At 52.3% G+C, this 14,649-nt stretch overlaps 1 protein-coding gene across 1 annotated transcript in view; it reads left to right on the plus strand.

Moving 5' to 3' along the window:
• SHB (SH2 domain containing adaptor protein B) overlaps nucleotides 1–14,649 on the plus strand; it is a 133,261-nt gene that overhangs the window by 37,399 nt on the left and 81,213 nt on the right. Inside the window, exon 2 of the mRNA XM_066367612.1 lies at nucleotides 10,965–11,085. Coding sequence (XP_066223709.1) covers nucleotides 10,965–11,085 — 121 coding nt within the window. The remainder of the gene's footprint in view (nucleotides 1–10,964; nucleotides 11,086–14,649) is intronic.

Genomic DNA, 14,649 nt, shown 5'->3' on the forward strand with positions numbered 1-14,649 from the left:
TGGAGTGAAGAGAGCCAGGATTGAAACCTCTACTGCCTTGTGTGCTCTGAGGCCTTGTGGAAACTACTAACCCTCTCTGAGCTTTGATTTTCTCATCTAAAAATGATGTAATTAGGAAAACTAAGACCGTGTATGTACAATCAGACAGTCTAGTGCCCGGCACGTTGTAAGTCTCCCATCTTCAGCATCACCTCCAAACCTCTTGCTAGCTCTCATCCCCCAGCACGCTCAGGCTCCTTGGACGGTCTGGCCTTAGGCTCGCAGATCCTGCCACCAGAAGACCCTCATCTCCAGGAGCCAGTCCCTATGAGTCACAGGTGGCCTCAGGTCTGGGTAGAGAAGTGTGTGAATAGAGGAAGCTGGTGGTAGGTTGGTGATGTCTTGTGACAGCTGCGTTATCAGGGAGGGGCCGGGCCTCCCTGATCACTTGATTAACACAACAGCAGTGGATCAAAGTTTGTTCTTTCGAAATGGGTAAGTCTGGCAGTTAGTTCAAGATACCTTGGCCTCTCTTTAAAGACAGAACATTTCCGGTTGCGAGTGATTTATGGCCTTCCCTTTGGAAGGGGATTTTGCAATGTATATTAATAAATTAGGGCCACTTCATGCCTGATTCATGAGGCTACTGTCAAGCCCTATGTTGGTGTTTCCTAGAGACCAACACTTAGTAGTGGGGAGAATGTGGCCTCAGACTGAGGGGAATAGCATTTGGGCCTCAAGCTCCCTATGGAAACTTCTGGAGGTGTGCTGTGTTGTACTGTACTCCTTGCAGTCCCTTTTCTATGCACAGAAACACATTTCTTCCTTTTTTGTGTATGCTCTACTTTAGAAAAATGGAACCCTATAGGTGCTGTTTGAACACCTAATTTGTCGATGGCTGAGGTGCCAAGAATAATTTTATTTTTTTAATCAGTAAAGATTCTGTAGTCTCTTTGACTTCATAGCAGGTATCCTCAGATAACTCACCTGACAGGTCTGCACATAGCTGCAATTCTGGGCAGAGGGTAAAGGGACTTCACCTGTGCCCTTGACTCCTCTGCTTGGCACATGACAGCTGCATATAACCCCCTTCCTAAATCAGGCCTGCCTTTGTTCACCGCTACATGCCAGCTCAGAGCTTATTACCTGGCCTTTTGTAAGCATGGGGTGAATATGGTTGAACAAGCCATTGACACCACTAGACAGGTGTGACATTGCAAAGCTCTGTCCCCAGTTACTTTCCTATACATTAGAAAGTGCCAAGTACATTGGAGAAAAACTGCTTTGGGGTTTAGGGACAGTTTCTTAGCCTGGAGGGGGACTGCATGTGAGAAAGAGCTCATCAAGCTTGGTTACTGGAAGATTTGAGAAAATGGCATTATTTTAAGAAGTGAAGGATCATTTTTTTTGCACCCACTATTAAGCTGAACATAATTGGGAACTTCAAATACAGCGGTGGTAATTATAGCCGATGCCGCCTGTCCTCAATGCACAGGCAGCTTCCGTGTGGGAAATGTGCACAAGTCATCCTAATGGGCCTCATTCGGAGAGAAATGACCGACCCTTCACTTAGTCCGGCTCTGAGTTCACTGTCTCTGTTGAAACATGCTACACACCAGGCCTGAGCGCCTTCTCCCTCTGACCTCAGCACTGAGCACAGAGCACGTGGTGGCCCCTTGCTCCGTCACTCCTGCTCATCACTCCACCGTTCTCCTGGGCCCTGTGTGGGGCATGGACGCCTGGTTATCACAGGTACTCCAGCTCTCAGGCAAGGCCTTTGGCTTCCCGGCTCTGCTGTTTTTCTCTCACATACCTTCCCTGTGAGTGCACTGCTGAAGTCGGCCTTCATGCTCAGAACCTTCTGTTACTGTGAAAGCCCTACGGGCACTCGCCAGCCTTTCTTGGGAAGAAGCAGTGGTCGGGCCGGAAAGATGACCTGAATACAGCTGTCTAAAAGCCATTTTGGCAAGCTATAAATATATAGGTCACCAAATGACTTGGGTTCCCTGCAATTGGGATTTGGTGGGAGTCAGCTTTTGTCTCCCTGCTGATTCTATTACTGGATACCCAGGTGACTTCTGCAGGATCCTTCCCCTCTCCAGGCCTCGGTCTCCTCCTTCGTAAGACAGGGCATCCGCCAGGTGGGACCGTATGTTGAGATAATAATCGCACCTGACACTTCTTGAGCACTTGCTGCATGCCCGGTCCTGTTCTAGGTGTATCACGTATACTGGCTCATTGAGTCCTCACCCCACGTCATTTTGTAGACAACGAAGCTGAGGCACAGAGCGGTAAGTGACTTCCAGAGCCATCCTGTGTCCCTGCTCCTGAAGATACATTCTCCAACCCTTCCAGCCCTAATTGCCCTGCCAGGGACAGAAGAAAATCTTGACCTAATGCTTCTTGACCCCAGGGCTGGTCTGAGAGCATTTTCTAGGAGGAGCACTGTCCCCTACCCCGCCCCTTGAGCAGGAAGCTTGAGGAGAAAGGACTGTCTGGAAAGATGGGTGGAGGTTGAGGGGTTTGCAGGAGAGCTGGGCAGCGCTGAGGCGGGCAGGGGGGGCTCAGCAAGCAATCCAGGTGGACCCAGCCTGGCTTGGGGCAGGCCTCCAACAGGGAGCTGTCTGCAGGGGTGGGTGATAGGTCTTGCAAGAGCTGCTAGGGAGCTTTTCCCAGGGGTAGGGGAGTGTGATTACAGTGGATATATCCTGAAAATTTTAGTAATGACGCCAAGAGAAAAACTTTAGATATCCATACAGGTGTTGCAGACACAGTGTGGACCCGGGAGTTAGGAAATATTTGGTTTCCTGTTTCTGGCATTGACCTTCACCCTCCCTCAGAGCCTCCTGCTCCCCAGTGGATTCGTGCTTTTCAGACTACGGATAGTGGTGCATGTTGGGGTACCCTGTGAGAGTTCCTTTGGCACAGGTTACACACATAAAAGTTTGAAACCCACCTGACTAGACCATCTCCCAGGGCACTTTCAGCTCTGACTTCACCTGTAACCACTCTGCAGACCCCAGTGGGCTCTGCCCTTGGGAGGGTTGCATTGAACTCTGTCCATGGGCCCTAGCTGGGTGTGGTTAAGAAATTATAGGATTGAGCTATTTCATAGTTCAACATAGGACCTCCCACTGCTTGAGAGGTGCTGAGAAGCCAGTCTACCACTTCACTGAGGTTTCAGGGGAAACAGAGGGTGGCCAGGCTCTGCGCCAGCAGCCTCCCCCCCAGGACCCCTGGCGGTCTCCACGGAGCTCAGCTGAAGGAGACGGGGGTGTGAGCGAGTGAGGCAGTGATGGCGGGGGGCGGGGAGCCGAGAGGACGGCTCAAGAGGAGCTGACACAGGCTATAATTTGGAATGCATTTTTCCTAACAAGTTGGAGCCTGCAGGTGTCTAGGCAAGCAGCTGTGACTGTGGGAGGGGGAGGGCTGGAAAGGCCAGTGGAGACCACTTGAAACACGCCTCGCCTCCTGATGTGGGGCCAGTCACAGGCTGGTCTGTCAAGAAGCATTTACAATAGAGCGCCCAGGGTCTGCACAAAGAGGTGGAGGGCGGCTGTCAGAGGAAGGCTGGCTTATTGGCGACGACTGTCCCAGATGACAGAATTATGAAGTCATGTGCTCCCCACAAGTGGAGGTTTGAGGGCAGAACACTTGACCTCTGCGCATGAAAGAGGACCTTAGAACACTGGGCAAGTCAGACCTTAAAGGAGCCACCAGTCCTCGCCTGCCAGGGAAAAGAGCCCTCCCCACCATCTGACTTCCAGGAAGTGCAGCTGAATGTGTGAATGTAGCTAATTAATCTTCTCCCAGTTAACATCCTCACCATGTCAGAAATGATTTATTGGCGTGCCTGTAAGGAGAATTGGTCTATGATGGTCAAGGCCTGGGACAGAGAAAGACGAGGTGGTGTGTGCTTGCTTGTATCTCCACATGGAGTGTCCCCAAGCCAGGTTGTGGTTGGTTCTGTGGAGCCTCAGAGCTCCGGACGCAGGCCCTAGACCAGGAGCGCTCTGCTGCTGCTCGGCACACAGGCCGGTGGCCTGGAGGGTCCTGAGAGGTTCTCTTCCTCTTAGCCAGGTGCCCTGACTAGTAGGTGCATCCTACTCAAAACATAGAAGGGGGGGAAAACAGATCGTTCATCAACACTTTCATTTCTGTGGCTGATGAACATGACAGCCGCTGTGCCTGAGTGCAGCCAGTTTTCATGTGTGATCACTGGGGCCTTGACTAAGCTTTCTCCTCAGCTCTTTGTCTTCCCTAGTAGGTTTTCAGTGGGCAGAGACCCCCACACTTAGCTCTATCCCAGCACCCAGGAGGTGCCACCAGAGCCTTTTCCTTATAAACTGCGAACATGTCCCCAAAATCATCTCATTACTTGCTCCTCACGACGTTCATACGAAGCTGAGACGGCCAGCAGTTTTGCCCCCTTTCACAGATGAGTTGCCGAAGCTCAAAGAGATAAAGCAGGTTGCCCGGGGACCCAGAGAGGGTGCCCTGGAGCCCGCTCTGCTCAAGAGCCCTGCTTGCCTGGGCTGTCCCAGTTGCCGGTGACCTTTATGCTCTCCCACCTGCCTCTCTGTGTGTTTGCAAAGCCCCAGGTAGCTGCTGTGGCCCAGCTGCCACTGGTCAGCCATGGGGCCGCAAAACACCACCGCCTGCCTCAGCCCTGCGGGGGTTCTGCAGATAGCCACCCCCCCACCCCCACCCCCCACCCCCGCCTCAGCCCTGCGGGGGTTCTGCGGATAGCCACCCCCCCACCCCCACCCCCCACCCCCGCCTCAGCCCTGCGGGGGTTCTGCAGATAGCCACCCCGCCTGCCTCAGCCCTGCGGGGGTTCTGCAGATAGCCACCCCCCCACCCCCACCCCCCACCCCCGCCTCAGCCCTGCGGGGGTTCTGCAGATAGCCACCCCCCTAGGCATTCCTTGAAACTGGGTGCTGCTCTGGTACCACTGAATCTGTGCTGAGAAAACAGCGCAGACCACTGGTAGCTGGTAGGCCGACCTCCATCCGAAGCGGGATGCCACCTTAGAGCCTCCACTGGGACACCTGAAAAACAGGAGCTCTGGTTCCCGGGAACATGTCCCTTTATTGGTTGTCAGATGTCCTTCCTGACTCACTGAACGTCTATCTGTGTAGTTTCTGGGACTGTCCGGAATGATCTGTCCTGCTTTTTTCGGGCAGCCCCTGGTCATTTGGAACCCTCCAAGACCCCCCAATTCCTACTTTATGAATGCCATATCTTAGTTGGCATGGCAACAGAGTCTCCCTCGTGGGGACATCAGGCCTGCCAGGGCCTATGTCATGGTGGATCCCAAAGGAGAACCAGGACTCCAGCCTGCCCTGCCCCCTGATGAGGGACAGAGGTATGGAGCCTTCTGGCTGCTGCTGCTACCTCATGCCCTGCACACCATCTGCCCACCTTCAAGGAGCCCTGACCCCAGAGTGAGGGAGAGGGCCAGGGAGCCTCTGTTCTGGAGGGTGGCTGCTGGGTTTCAAGCGGGCAAACCCTGACATAGCGACCTGACCGTCCTTCTCACAGTCTCATCCCCTCCAGCCCCCCGCCACCACCATGGCAGTTCAGTCACACATCACACTGTTTTCAGCCAGGTGAGTAAGATGTGTTGAATTACAACAGAGTCAGCACCCGCCGCCTCACTAAAGCAAAGAATGTGTCTTGTAGCTGTTCTTTAAAGTGGCTTGAATGCAGGGGGGCTTGGCTTTAACTTAGGGCTTCTGACCTTTCTGAAACGTGCCCAGCATTTATAAAAGTGATGGAGGGAACCACCCCTTCATTAGTTACCAGATTTCCAAAGAGATCCATGCCCCCTAAACTGTTCAGAAAATTAATGTACAGTTTTAATGGCAGTTGATAAGGAAATGGTCCAACTGGGAAACAGTCCCAGGTGTGTCCCTTTGCAGTTTGCTTCAGAGTAGAGCAGACGGAAGTCCTGGGTCTGGAAAGGACTGAGGACTCCATGGGGTGCCACCCCCTTACTTGTTAGCAAGAGGAGAACAGCACACAGTGGGGTGAACCAGCTTGCCTCATCCGGCAAAGTCCAAGCTGGGGCAGCCCCGAGCTGCCAGTTCCCAGACAGCAGAGCACATGAGGGCCCTTGGTGTAGTGGTGGACCGCAGAGGTCACCCACTCCTGGAAGGTGGTGGCTGCTTCACCTCTCTGGCCCCTCCTTCTCAGCAGGTTTGAGTGATTTTAGCGGGGATACCCTGTGTATTTCAGCAGTGCCTCCTCCATAGTCCCCACCAACCCTCCCTGGAGCCAGGGATCTTCCAGGAGAGTGCTGAGAGGCACCTCAACTTGGCCTGAAAGGCTCTGTGCTTTAGAACAGAGAGCTTTGCGCACCTTCAAGGCCAGGATTAGCACTGGTCGCAGGCTGCCCTCACTGGGCAGGGCAGGGCCCTCTCCCCCCTGCTCGGCCCCATTGCTCAATCCAGGACCAGCCCTCAGAATTGCACAGTGGATGCCATTACCTCTACGTCTTAGATTCTGGAGATGGACCAAGGCATGTTGGGTCATCTCTCAACTCCACTTGATTCCCAGGGATAGAAAGCAAGAGAGAGCTGCAGTTAACACCCACTTCTTGCTCACTTTAATGAGCCAGGCTGAGAAATATCTGGGAAAAGTGAAAACCCAGAGTAATATCTGCAGCTTCACTTTAGATTGTTGGGGGAACAGTCAGGCTCTAGCTTAAAATTTCCCAAACTCTCCTGATAAGAATCACCTGGGCTGCTTATTAAGTGCACACATCACTGGGGCTGGGTATCTGTTGTTTTTTTTTAACAAGCGTTCCAAGCCATTCCCATCTTCAGGCAAGTTTGGGAAACTGTTTATCTACTGTACCAAAAATAGCCTGTGAAGAGGAGTGCTTTTTTAAAAAGTTTAGTTTTGGTGTGTAATACATCAATAAGTTTTCCTTGTTTGAAAACATGTTAACATTACAGACAAGTCTCCTTTGATTTCCTGTGACCGCCCCAGCCCCCGGTTCCCCCCACCAGAGGAAGTGTCACTGTGAAGTGTGTATCTCCCTAGACCTTTTCTTTACATTAAATACAGATATAGGTTTCTGTTTTGTTTTTCCTAAATAGGTATCAAGTTGTATCTGTCATTCTACAACCTGCTTTTCTTTTATTACAAGCGATGTCGTGAACTATGTGCATATGGAGGCAATTTTTTTTTTTAAACCCGCTGCATAATACTCCATACCATGGAACTAGTAGGCTTTAGCAATTCCCTGACGGGCAGATATAGCAGGTGTTTGCAATTTCTCATATTACTTGCTCCATTGAGCATCTTTGCCCTTGACTCCTTGTGTACATTTGGGAATAAACACTGCAAAGCGAAGTTGCTGGGTTAATCCATGTACTTTCCTGGATTTTAATGGATTCCACCGAAAGGTATCTTTCAGAGTGGCCCTACCACTTTACCTTTACACCAAGAGCTGGTGGAGAGGACCCAGCTCTCCACCCAGGCCTGTCTCACAAAAGCATATAGACATGTGGCCAAGTGGCAACACCCATCTTCCTCTGGTACTTCCCTTTGGGGATGAACAGGAAGCCTAATTCCTATTACAAAGCTAAGTCTTCAGAGAAAAGCACCATGGCCCCAGACTGATGGGAGGGAGGGAGGAGTTTGTGCAAAACAGACAGGAGGTGTGAGAGGCTGACTCCCCAAGCCCTGTCAGAGAGATGGCGCACAGGGTGAATTGTCAAACCCTCTGGGCTGCCATGGGTCATATACAAAATGGGGATTGTGGAACAGGTCTCTCAAGGACCTCAAGTTTTACTGCTTCATGAGCCTGAGAAAGCCCTTTAAGGGCACTGGGTTGAGGTGGGGTTTTATTTGAAAACAAGAGAAGCCTTGCCTGGGGGTTAGCCGTAACTCTTGTCTGTCTGCTGCTGCTCAGCTCCGAAGTGTTGAGACCAGTAGCCTGGGTTCCCCTCTTAGCTCTGCATCTGGCCTTTGGGACCGTGAGGGGGCCACACGAAAGCGTCCAGTGCCCTGTCAGGTCTTTGCCAATCCAAGATCAAAATCAAGGAAAGCCCCTCGCATGCCCAGGTGGCCTAATCTGCAGAGAAGTCCCCACTGGCTCCCTTTTAGTTGAATTGTTCAATTAGATTTGATGGACTTGTCTGCTAACTAGGGGGGGAAAGCAACCCCATCAAGAATCCAAGCCCACATCTGGGAAACTTGTTCTTTTTTTTTTTTTTTAACTGAGAAAATCAACAGCCTTCACTCAAGCCTCTTGCTGGGCATCCTGACCCCACTGCCCAGTGCACGTGGCTGAGGCCTGTGGCAGAGCACTCGTCCCTCTGGCTAACTGCCCACTCAGCTCTCCCAACACCTGGTTAAATTTTTACTCCCCAAAACCAGGACATGATTTTGCAAAAGGTCAGGCAGCTCAGTGAGTGTTTGCTGAGTTTCAGGTTGCTCAAACCTCAACTTCCCTCCCTTCCACCCCACCTCCCTTTGAAGTTTGAAAGCAAATTGATTAAATATACATTTTGAGAACCTTCCGATTTGCTTCTTAAACTAATAGAATTCTAAACTTTTTTTTTTTTTAAACGGAAGGATTTTCAACTGTCAGCAGGTATAACTGGAACCATATGTCAGCAGAGACCGGGGGCTTTTCCTGGTTTTAGGATTTGTAAATTCTTATTGAAACGGAAGTCAGCAGGGCAGGCAGCTGGGGGCTCCATGACAGCCCAAGCTCAGATCTCATTTTAATTAGAAAGTACAGATAGTGCCTGCTGAACCAAAGGCCTCCCAGAGCTCCAGTCCCAGGGCGAACAAAGATTTGGTTTATATCCTTCAATCTTCCGTGTTTGCAAATTGCAGAGCACTTCCGAGAGGACTGGAGATGTTGATTTCTAGGTTGTAGTCCAGACGGCAGTTCAGCTCCCTCCCTTATCCTCCTTTCCCCAGCTAATCTCCCCAAATGGTTTCATTTTCTTGGGGAAATATTTGCTCCCTTCCTTGTTGGAGAAGAGATAGAGGATGTGCATGTTGAGAAGAGACAGTAAGGAAGGCTGAGCAGGAGGAAACATAAGATTAGATGTTAGACACAGCAGGTTCACCATTTTCTCCATTTGGACTTCTGGTCTCTTGAATTCTTTAAGACATAAAACCCTGTGCCTCCGATCAGCGTCTGAGCTGTTCTGTTTGACAGTGGTTCATGTGTATAATTTTCTCCCTGGTGTGTTCTGCAAATGGTAGAATAGAAATATCAAATGTAAGACATTGCCTGGCCAGCTCTCCCCTACCCCCCCTTACCCCCTCACCCCACCCCCACCCCGTCTTTCCCCTGCCTGGTGTCATTTGAGCTCAGTGAGTCTCCAGAAAGGCCACGATTACAGTGTCAGCATCTGGAAGGGCCCCCCCGCTGGTACTCGGAGCCTGACCCACAGTGGAGTGGCCCGTGGGGAGGGGGGGGGGCAGGCAGCAGGACGCACATGCTCAGACGGTGGGTGCACTAGCCTTGGGTCTTTCACTGATAAGCTTCTCCTCTGTGTACTATGCCTCCCATTGGCCCCCGGCCACATGCCAGTGACAGGGCTGTTGCCCGCTGTCCCTCTTCAGCCATCACATTCCCGGCAGCTGGAGGTCACTTGTTCACCCTGACAGGGCTGCTGCCACAAGCTGCCATTCACCGAGCAGACAAAGGGGGATTTTCCTTTCCCCTGGGTTTACAGACCCCTCAGATGCCTTACATTCCAGGAGCCGGGAGAGAGAACAGGCTCCCGTGGTTTCTAATTAAACCCACAATGTAAATAACAATTCCTGTAACCCGAAGGGTTGAGAGAAATGCTAACCTACCCCCTTCCAAGAGAGGCAGCTGGGTGGCCCGGGCTGGGTGGCTAAGGATTTGCTTTTGCCAGATGTGTAACCAAAGGGGCAGATCATGACAGAAGTCACAGTGAGTTTGTGTTGAAAGGGAACAGGTTTGGTGGGTTCCTGTCCTTTCCCCTCCAGGAAGCGGGTCCCTCCTGAAGGTTAGGAAGTAAGAAATAGGGAAAATTGTCATTTTTCCACTTAGCCTCCAACTGAGAATTTTGACCCTCCTCCTGGGAAAATGTGGAATTTGGTCTCTGAAGTATCCAAACCCCAGATTTTCCTCTTCTCATGGGACTCCCTCTCTGACCCCACTGTCTACTCCCAGGTGACTCTCTCTGTCCATTTGTTGTGAAACTTTGCTGGTTTCTGTTATATGAACACGCGAGGAGGCCAGGAAGGGCACTGGGAGCAGAGGGATCTGGCCAAGGGCCTTGGGAAGTCCCCTTCCTCCTCTGGACCTCAGCTTCCATCTGTTACATAAAGGTCTTCTGATTTGTGGCTTCCAAAGCCCTTTCTGGCCCTGGCAATCTACCTGTTCACCCCTGAGCTGCTTCTGTGTTTTCATGGGGCCCACCTGGGGCCACAGTCATCTTTGCAGTGTGTTGATCTCACCAAATTGTTGTCGGATTACCCAAGGCGTGATTGTGTTCCAGATTTGGGGAAAATGGAACGCTGAACGTAATTACCTTTAGGCAAGCTCTTCTATGCCTCAGTCAGCACCAGGGGCCTGTCAGCATTTCCAGGCTTTCTGCGATCTCCTTTCCAACTTTCCTCCCATTTTCATTCCATTAAATTGAGCAACCCACATTCCCAAAGACACCCTCCACGTTCTTGCCTCTGTGCTTCTCTGCCCGGATGCCTTTCTGTTCCCACTCCACTGCACCCAGAGCAGGCCATGCTGCGGGTACAGGCCCAGAGGCCCCTCTCTTGCGATGAAGCACTGCCAGTGTGGGTCCCTTTGTTACCCCAGCAAGAATTGGAGCTTCCTGAGGGCAGGCACCAGCTCTGGTTCCTGCCTCCCCCTCCGCCTCCTTGCTGGTGTGGCGCAGGCTCAGTTTAGTGTATTGGAGCAAAGCCCGGCGGTGAAGCAGAAAGCCAAAGATGGACTCACCCTTCCATCTTCCTCCCTGCAGGTGATTATCGCTGATGACTACTCAGATCCCTTTGATGCCAAGAATGATCTCAAGAGTAAAGCGGGAAAGGGCGAGAGTGCTGGCTACATGGAGCCCTACGAGGCCCAGAGGATCATGACGGGTAAGCAGAGCGCTTGGCACAGGGACTCGCAGCGCACCACAAGGGTGGTCCTCAGCCTCAGCAGGGGAAGGTTTGTGCTTCCAAGATGGCGGTTGGGAGGCCATGTTGGGCTGAGTCTTCACCACTTTACCAGTTCATGGTTCACCTGCATCAGAAAGAACCTGGCAGGGTACAGTGAAAGTCCAGACACCTGGGTGCCAAGTACAGTTAACAGAGATAGGGACAGAAAGTGACTGGGGAGAGGAGAGGGGAAAGTTCTATCGGGAATTTCTGCCTGGAGAAAGATAACAGCATTGGAGATAGAAAACTTAACTTGGAGCTTCCTAGTAGCCAGGGCAATAAAAGAAGCAAACTGGATCACCTTCTTTCATTACCTAGTAAGAGGGAGCAGACTAGATAATTGAAGACAAAATTATCCCTGTCTAAATATGCAGAAATCTTTGTTTGGGGGCTGGAAGCAGCCTGTAGGGCCCTTCCTCTCTACCTGGTAGGTCTATAGAAAATAGAGACTTTTCCCAGGCGCTGTGTTTATGTTGGCCCTTAGTGACAAAACCTTGTCAGAGCAATAACGTGGGTCCAAACAACATGACCAGGTACCTAGTATGGTGAGAGCCTCTTGTCACCAGGATAACACCTGGAGCATTTTTAGAGAATGAACATGTTATCAGGTCACAGACAGACTAGTGGGAAGATCTCAAGCAGAAGAGAAATCCCCTCACGTGGGTCCTCCTGCCCAGGAGGGCTGGCCACACTGAAAAGTACCTGTGTGGATCAGTCCCTTCCGGCCACACACTGAAGAGTACCTGTGTGGATCAGTCCCTCCTGGCCACACACTGAGGAGTACCTGTGTGGATCAGTCCCTCCTGGCCACACACTGAGGAGTACCTGTGTGGATCAGTCCCTTCCGGCCACACACTGAAGAGTACCTGTGTGGATCAGTCCCTTCTGGCCACACACTGAAGAATACCTGTGTGGATTAGTCCCTTCTGGCCACACACTGAAGAGTACCTGTGTGGATCAGTCCCTTCTGGCCACACACTGAAGAGTACCTGTGTGGATTAGTCCCTTCTGGCCACACACTGAAGAGTACCTGTGTGGATCAGTCCCTTCTGGCCACACACTGAAGAGTACCTGTGTGGATCAGTCCCTTCTGGCCACACACTGAAGAGTACCTGTGTGGATCAGTCCCTCCTGGCCACACACTGAGGAGTACCTGTGTGGATCAGTCCCTTCTGGCCACACACTGAAGAGTACCTGTGTGGATTAGTCCCTCCTGGCCACACACTGAAGAGTACCTGTGTGGATCAGTCCCTTCCGGCCACACACTGAGGAGTACCTGTGTGGATTAGTCCCTTCTGGCCACACACTGAAGAGTACCTGTGTGGATCAGTCCCTTCTGGCCACACACTGAAGAATACCTGTGTGGATTAGTCCCTTCTGGCCACACACTGAAGAGTACCTGTGTGGATCAGTCCCTCCTGGCCACACACTGAGGAGTACCTGTGTGGATCAGTCCCTCCTGGCCACACACTGAGGAGTACCTGTGTGGATCAGTCCCTTCTGGCCACACACTGAAGAGTACCTGTGTGGATCAGTCCCTTCCGGCCACACACTGAGGAGTACCTGTGTGGATTAGTCCCTTCTGGCCACACACTGAAGAGTACCTGTGTGGATCAGTCCCTTCCGGCCACACACTGAGGAGTACCTGTGTGCATTAGTCCCTTCTGACCACACACTGAAGAGTACCTGTGTGGATCAGTCCCTTCTGGCCACACACTGAAGAATACCTGTGTGGATTAGTCCCTTCTGGCCACACACTGAAGAGTACCTGTGTGGATCAGTCCCTCCTGGCCACACACTGAGGAGTACCTGTGTGGATCAGTCCCTCCTGGCCACACACTGAGGAGTACCTGTGTGGATCAGTCCCTTCTGGCCACACACTGAAGAGTACCTGTGTGGATCAGTCCCTTCCGGCCACACACTGAGGAGTACCTGTGTGGATTAGTCCCTTCTGGCCACACACTGAAGAGTACCTGTGTGGATCAGTCCCTTCCGGCCACACACTGAGGAGTACCTGTGTGCATTAGTCCCTTCTGACCACACACTGAAGAGTACCTGTGTGGATCAGTCCCTTCTGGCCACACACTGAAGAATACCTGTATGGATTAGTCCCTTCTGGCCACACACTGAAGAGTACCTGTGTGGATCAGTCCCTCCTGGCCACACACTGAAGAGTACCTGTGTGGATCAGTCCCTCCTGGCCACACACTGAAGAGTACCTGTGTGGATTAGTCCCTTCTGGCCACACAAGGGTGGCCAGGAGCAGGTTGGGACCCTTCATTTTAAGGCCTAGTGAATTGGTGCCCTCTAAGTCTGGGATTTGGGATACAGATGCCTCCTTCTGTGGCCCACTGTTGTTTATTTATTTGGTGTTCATGGTGTCTCTGAGCACTTTCTCTTTATTCCTCCTGAATTGGAAGAATGAAGGGAAAAGAAGTGGCATTTGCTGAGCACTTAGTATATGCTGGGCCCATGGCAGAATCGAATCGCAAGAGGTGGTGGACATCGTGTAGGACAATTGCTGAAGGACCTGGGTGCGAGTCCTATTTCCAGGGCTCTGCCTCCTGCCCCTCCTGTTCATGAGCAGCAATTCTCTGGCCACCAGAGTGGCGTCTGGAATGCCTGGCCCACCCTGTGAAGGGCCACAGAGTGATTGACCAAGGAACTTAGGCTACACTGCCAGAGGGCTGCCCCTCAGTTCGCTCCCATCTTCCTGATCTCTCCTGACAAAGGCAGAGAGCTGAGCGTGCATTCGGGGCCGGGGTCCTAGGGGAGGGGCGGCCCGCTCTTCTCCACCAGCCCAAGGAGCCAGGTCTGCCGGGTGGGTCGTCACCTCCGGACTGCAGCACTACCACCCCTGCTGTCACTTCCCCTCACCTCCCACGCACCACCCCTTCCACCGGGCCCAGCGAAACCCCAGCTCTGGGCAGGGCCGGGGGCTGTGCCAGCCTCGGGCTTAGCCGCGGGGAGCTTGGGCCCTGCAGCTCCGGCCAGTCTTGTATTCAGTAGGCACCGGCCGGGCTAAAGGAGTGGTGGTTACAGGAGTGACTTTGGGTCACTGGCACATTCATATGTCAGGGCAGCAAAGGATCTTCAAGGTCATCCAAACCCAACAGCCTCATTTAACAGATGGGGAAACTGAGGCTAGAGAAGGAGAGGGACTTGTCTAAGGACATACAATAAGTTGGAAGCAGGCTGCCAAGTGTGGCCTGTGCTTGGCAGGGCAGCTTTGGGGGGTGGAGTACTGAAGGAAGTGCAGTGTTTGTGTTTGACGCCGGGGAATCCGGGACACGAGGAAATGGCAGGAGCCATCTGAGGCCGGCTCCCAGGCTCTGTCCTGGGCCCTTTGACATACACGCCTTACCATGTCCCTGCAAAGGAGGTGTTGCCTTGTTTTACAGGTGAGGGAAACTGAGGACAAGCCACTTCCCTGGGGTCACAGAAGCGGAAGTGAGGGGCTCAGAGCTGCATCTGCAGAACGTGGGGGCAGGGAGCTGAAGGGAG

This window comes from Saccopteryx leptura, chromosome 2 (assembly GCF_036850995.1).
Source record: "Saccopteryx leptura isolate mSacLep1 chromosome 2, mSacLep1_pri_phased_curated, whole genome shotgun sequence".
Classification (NCBI taxonomy): domain Eukaryota; kingdom Metazoa; phylum Chordata; class Mammalia; order Chiroptera; family Emballonuridae; genus Saccopteryx; species Saccopteryx leptura.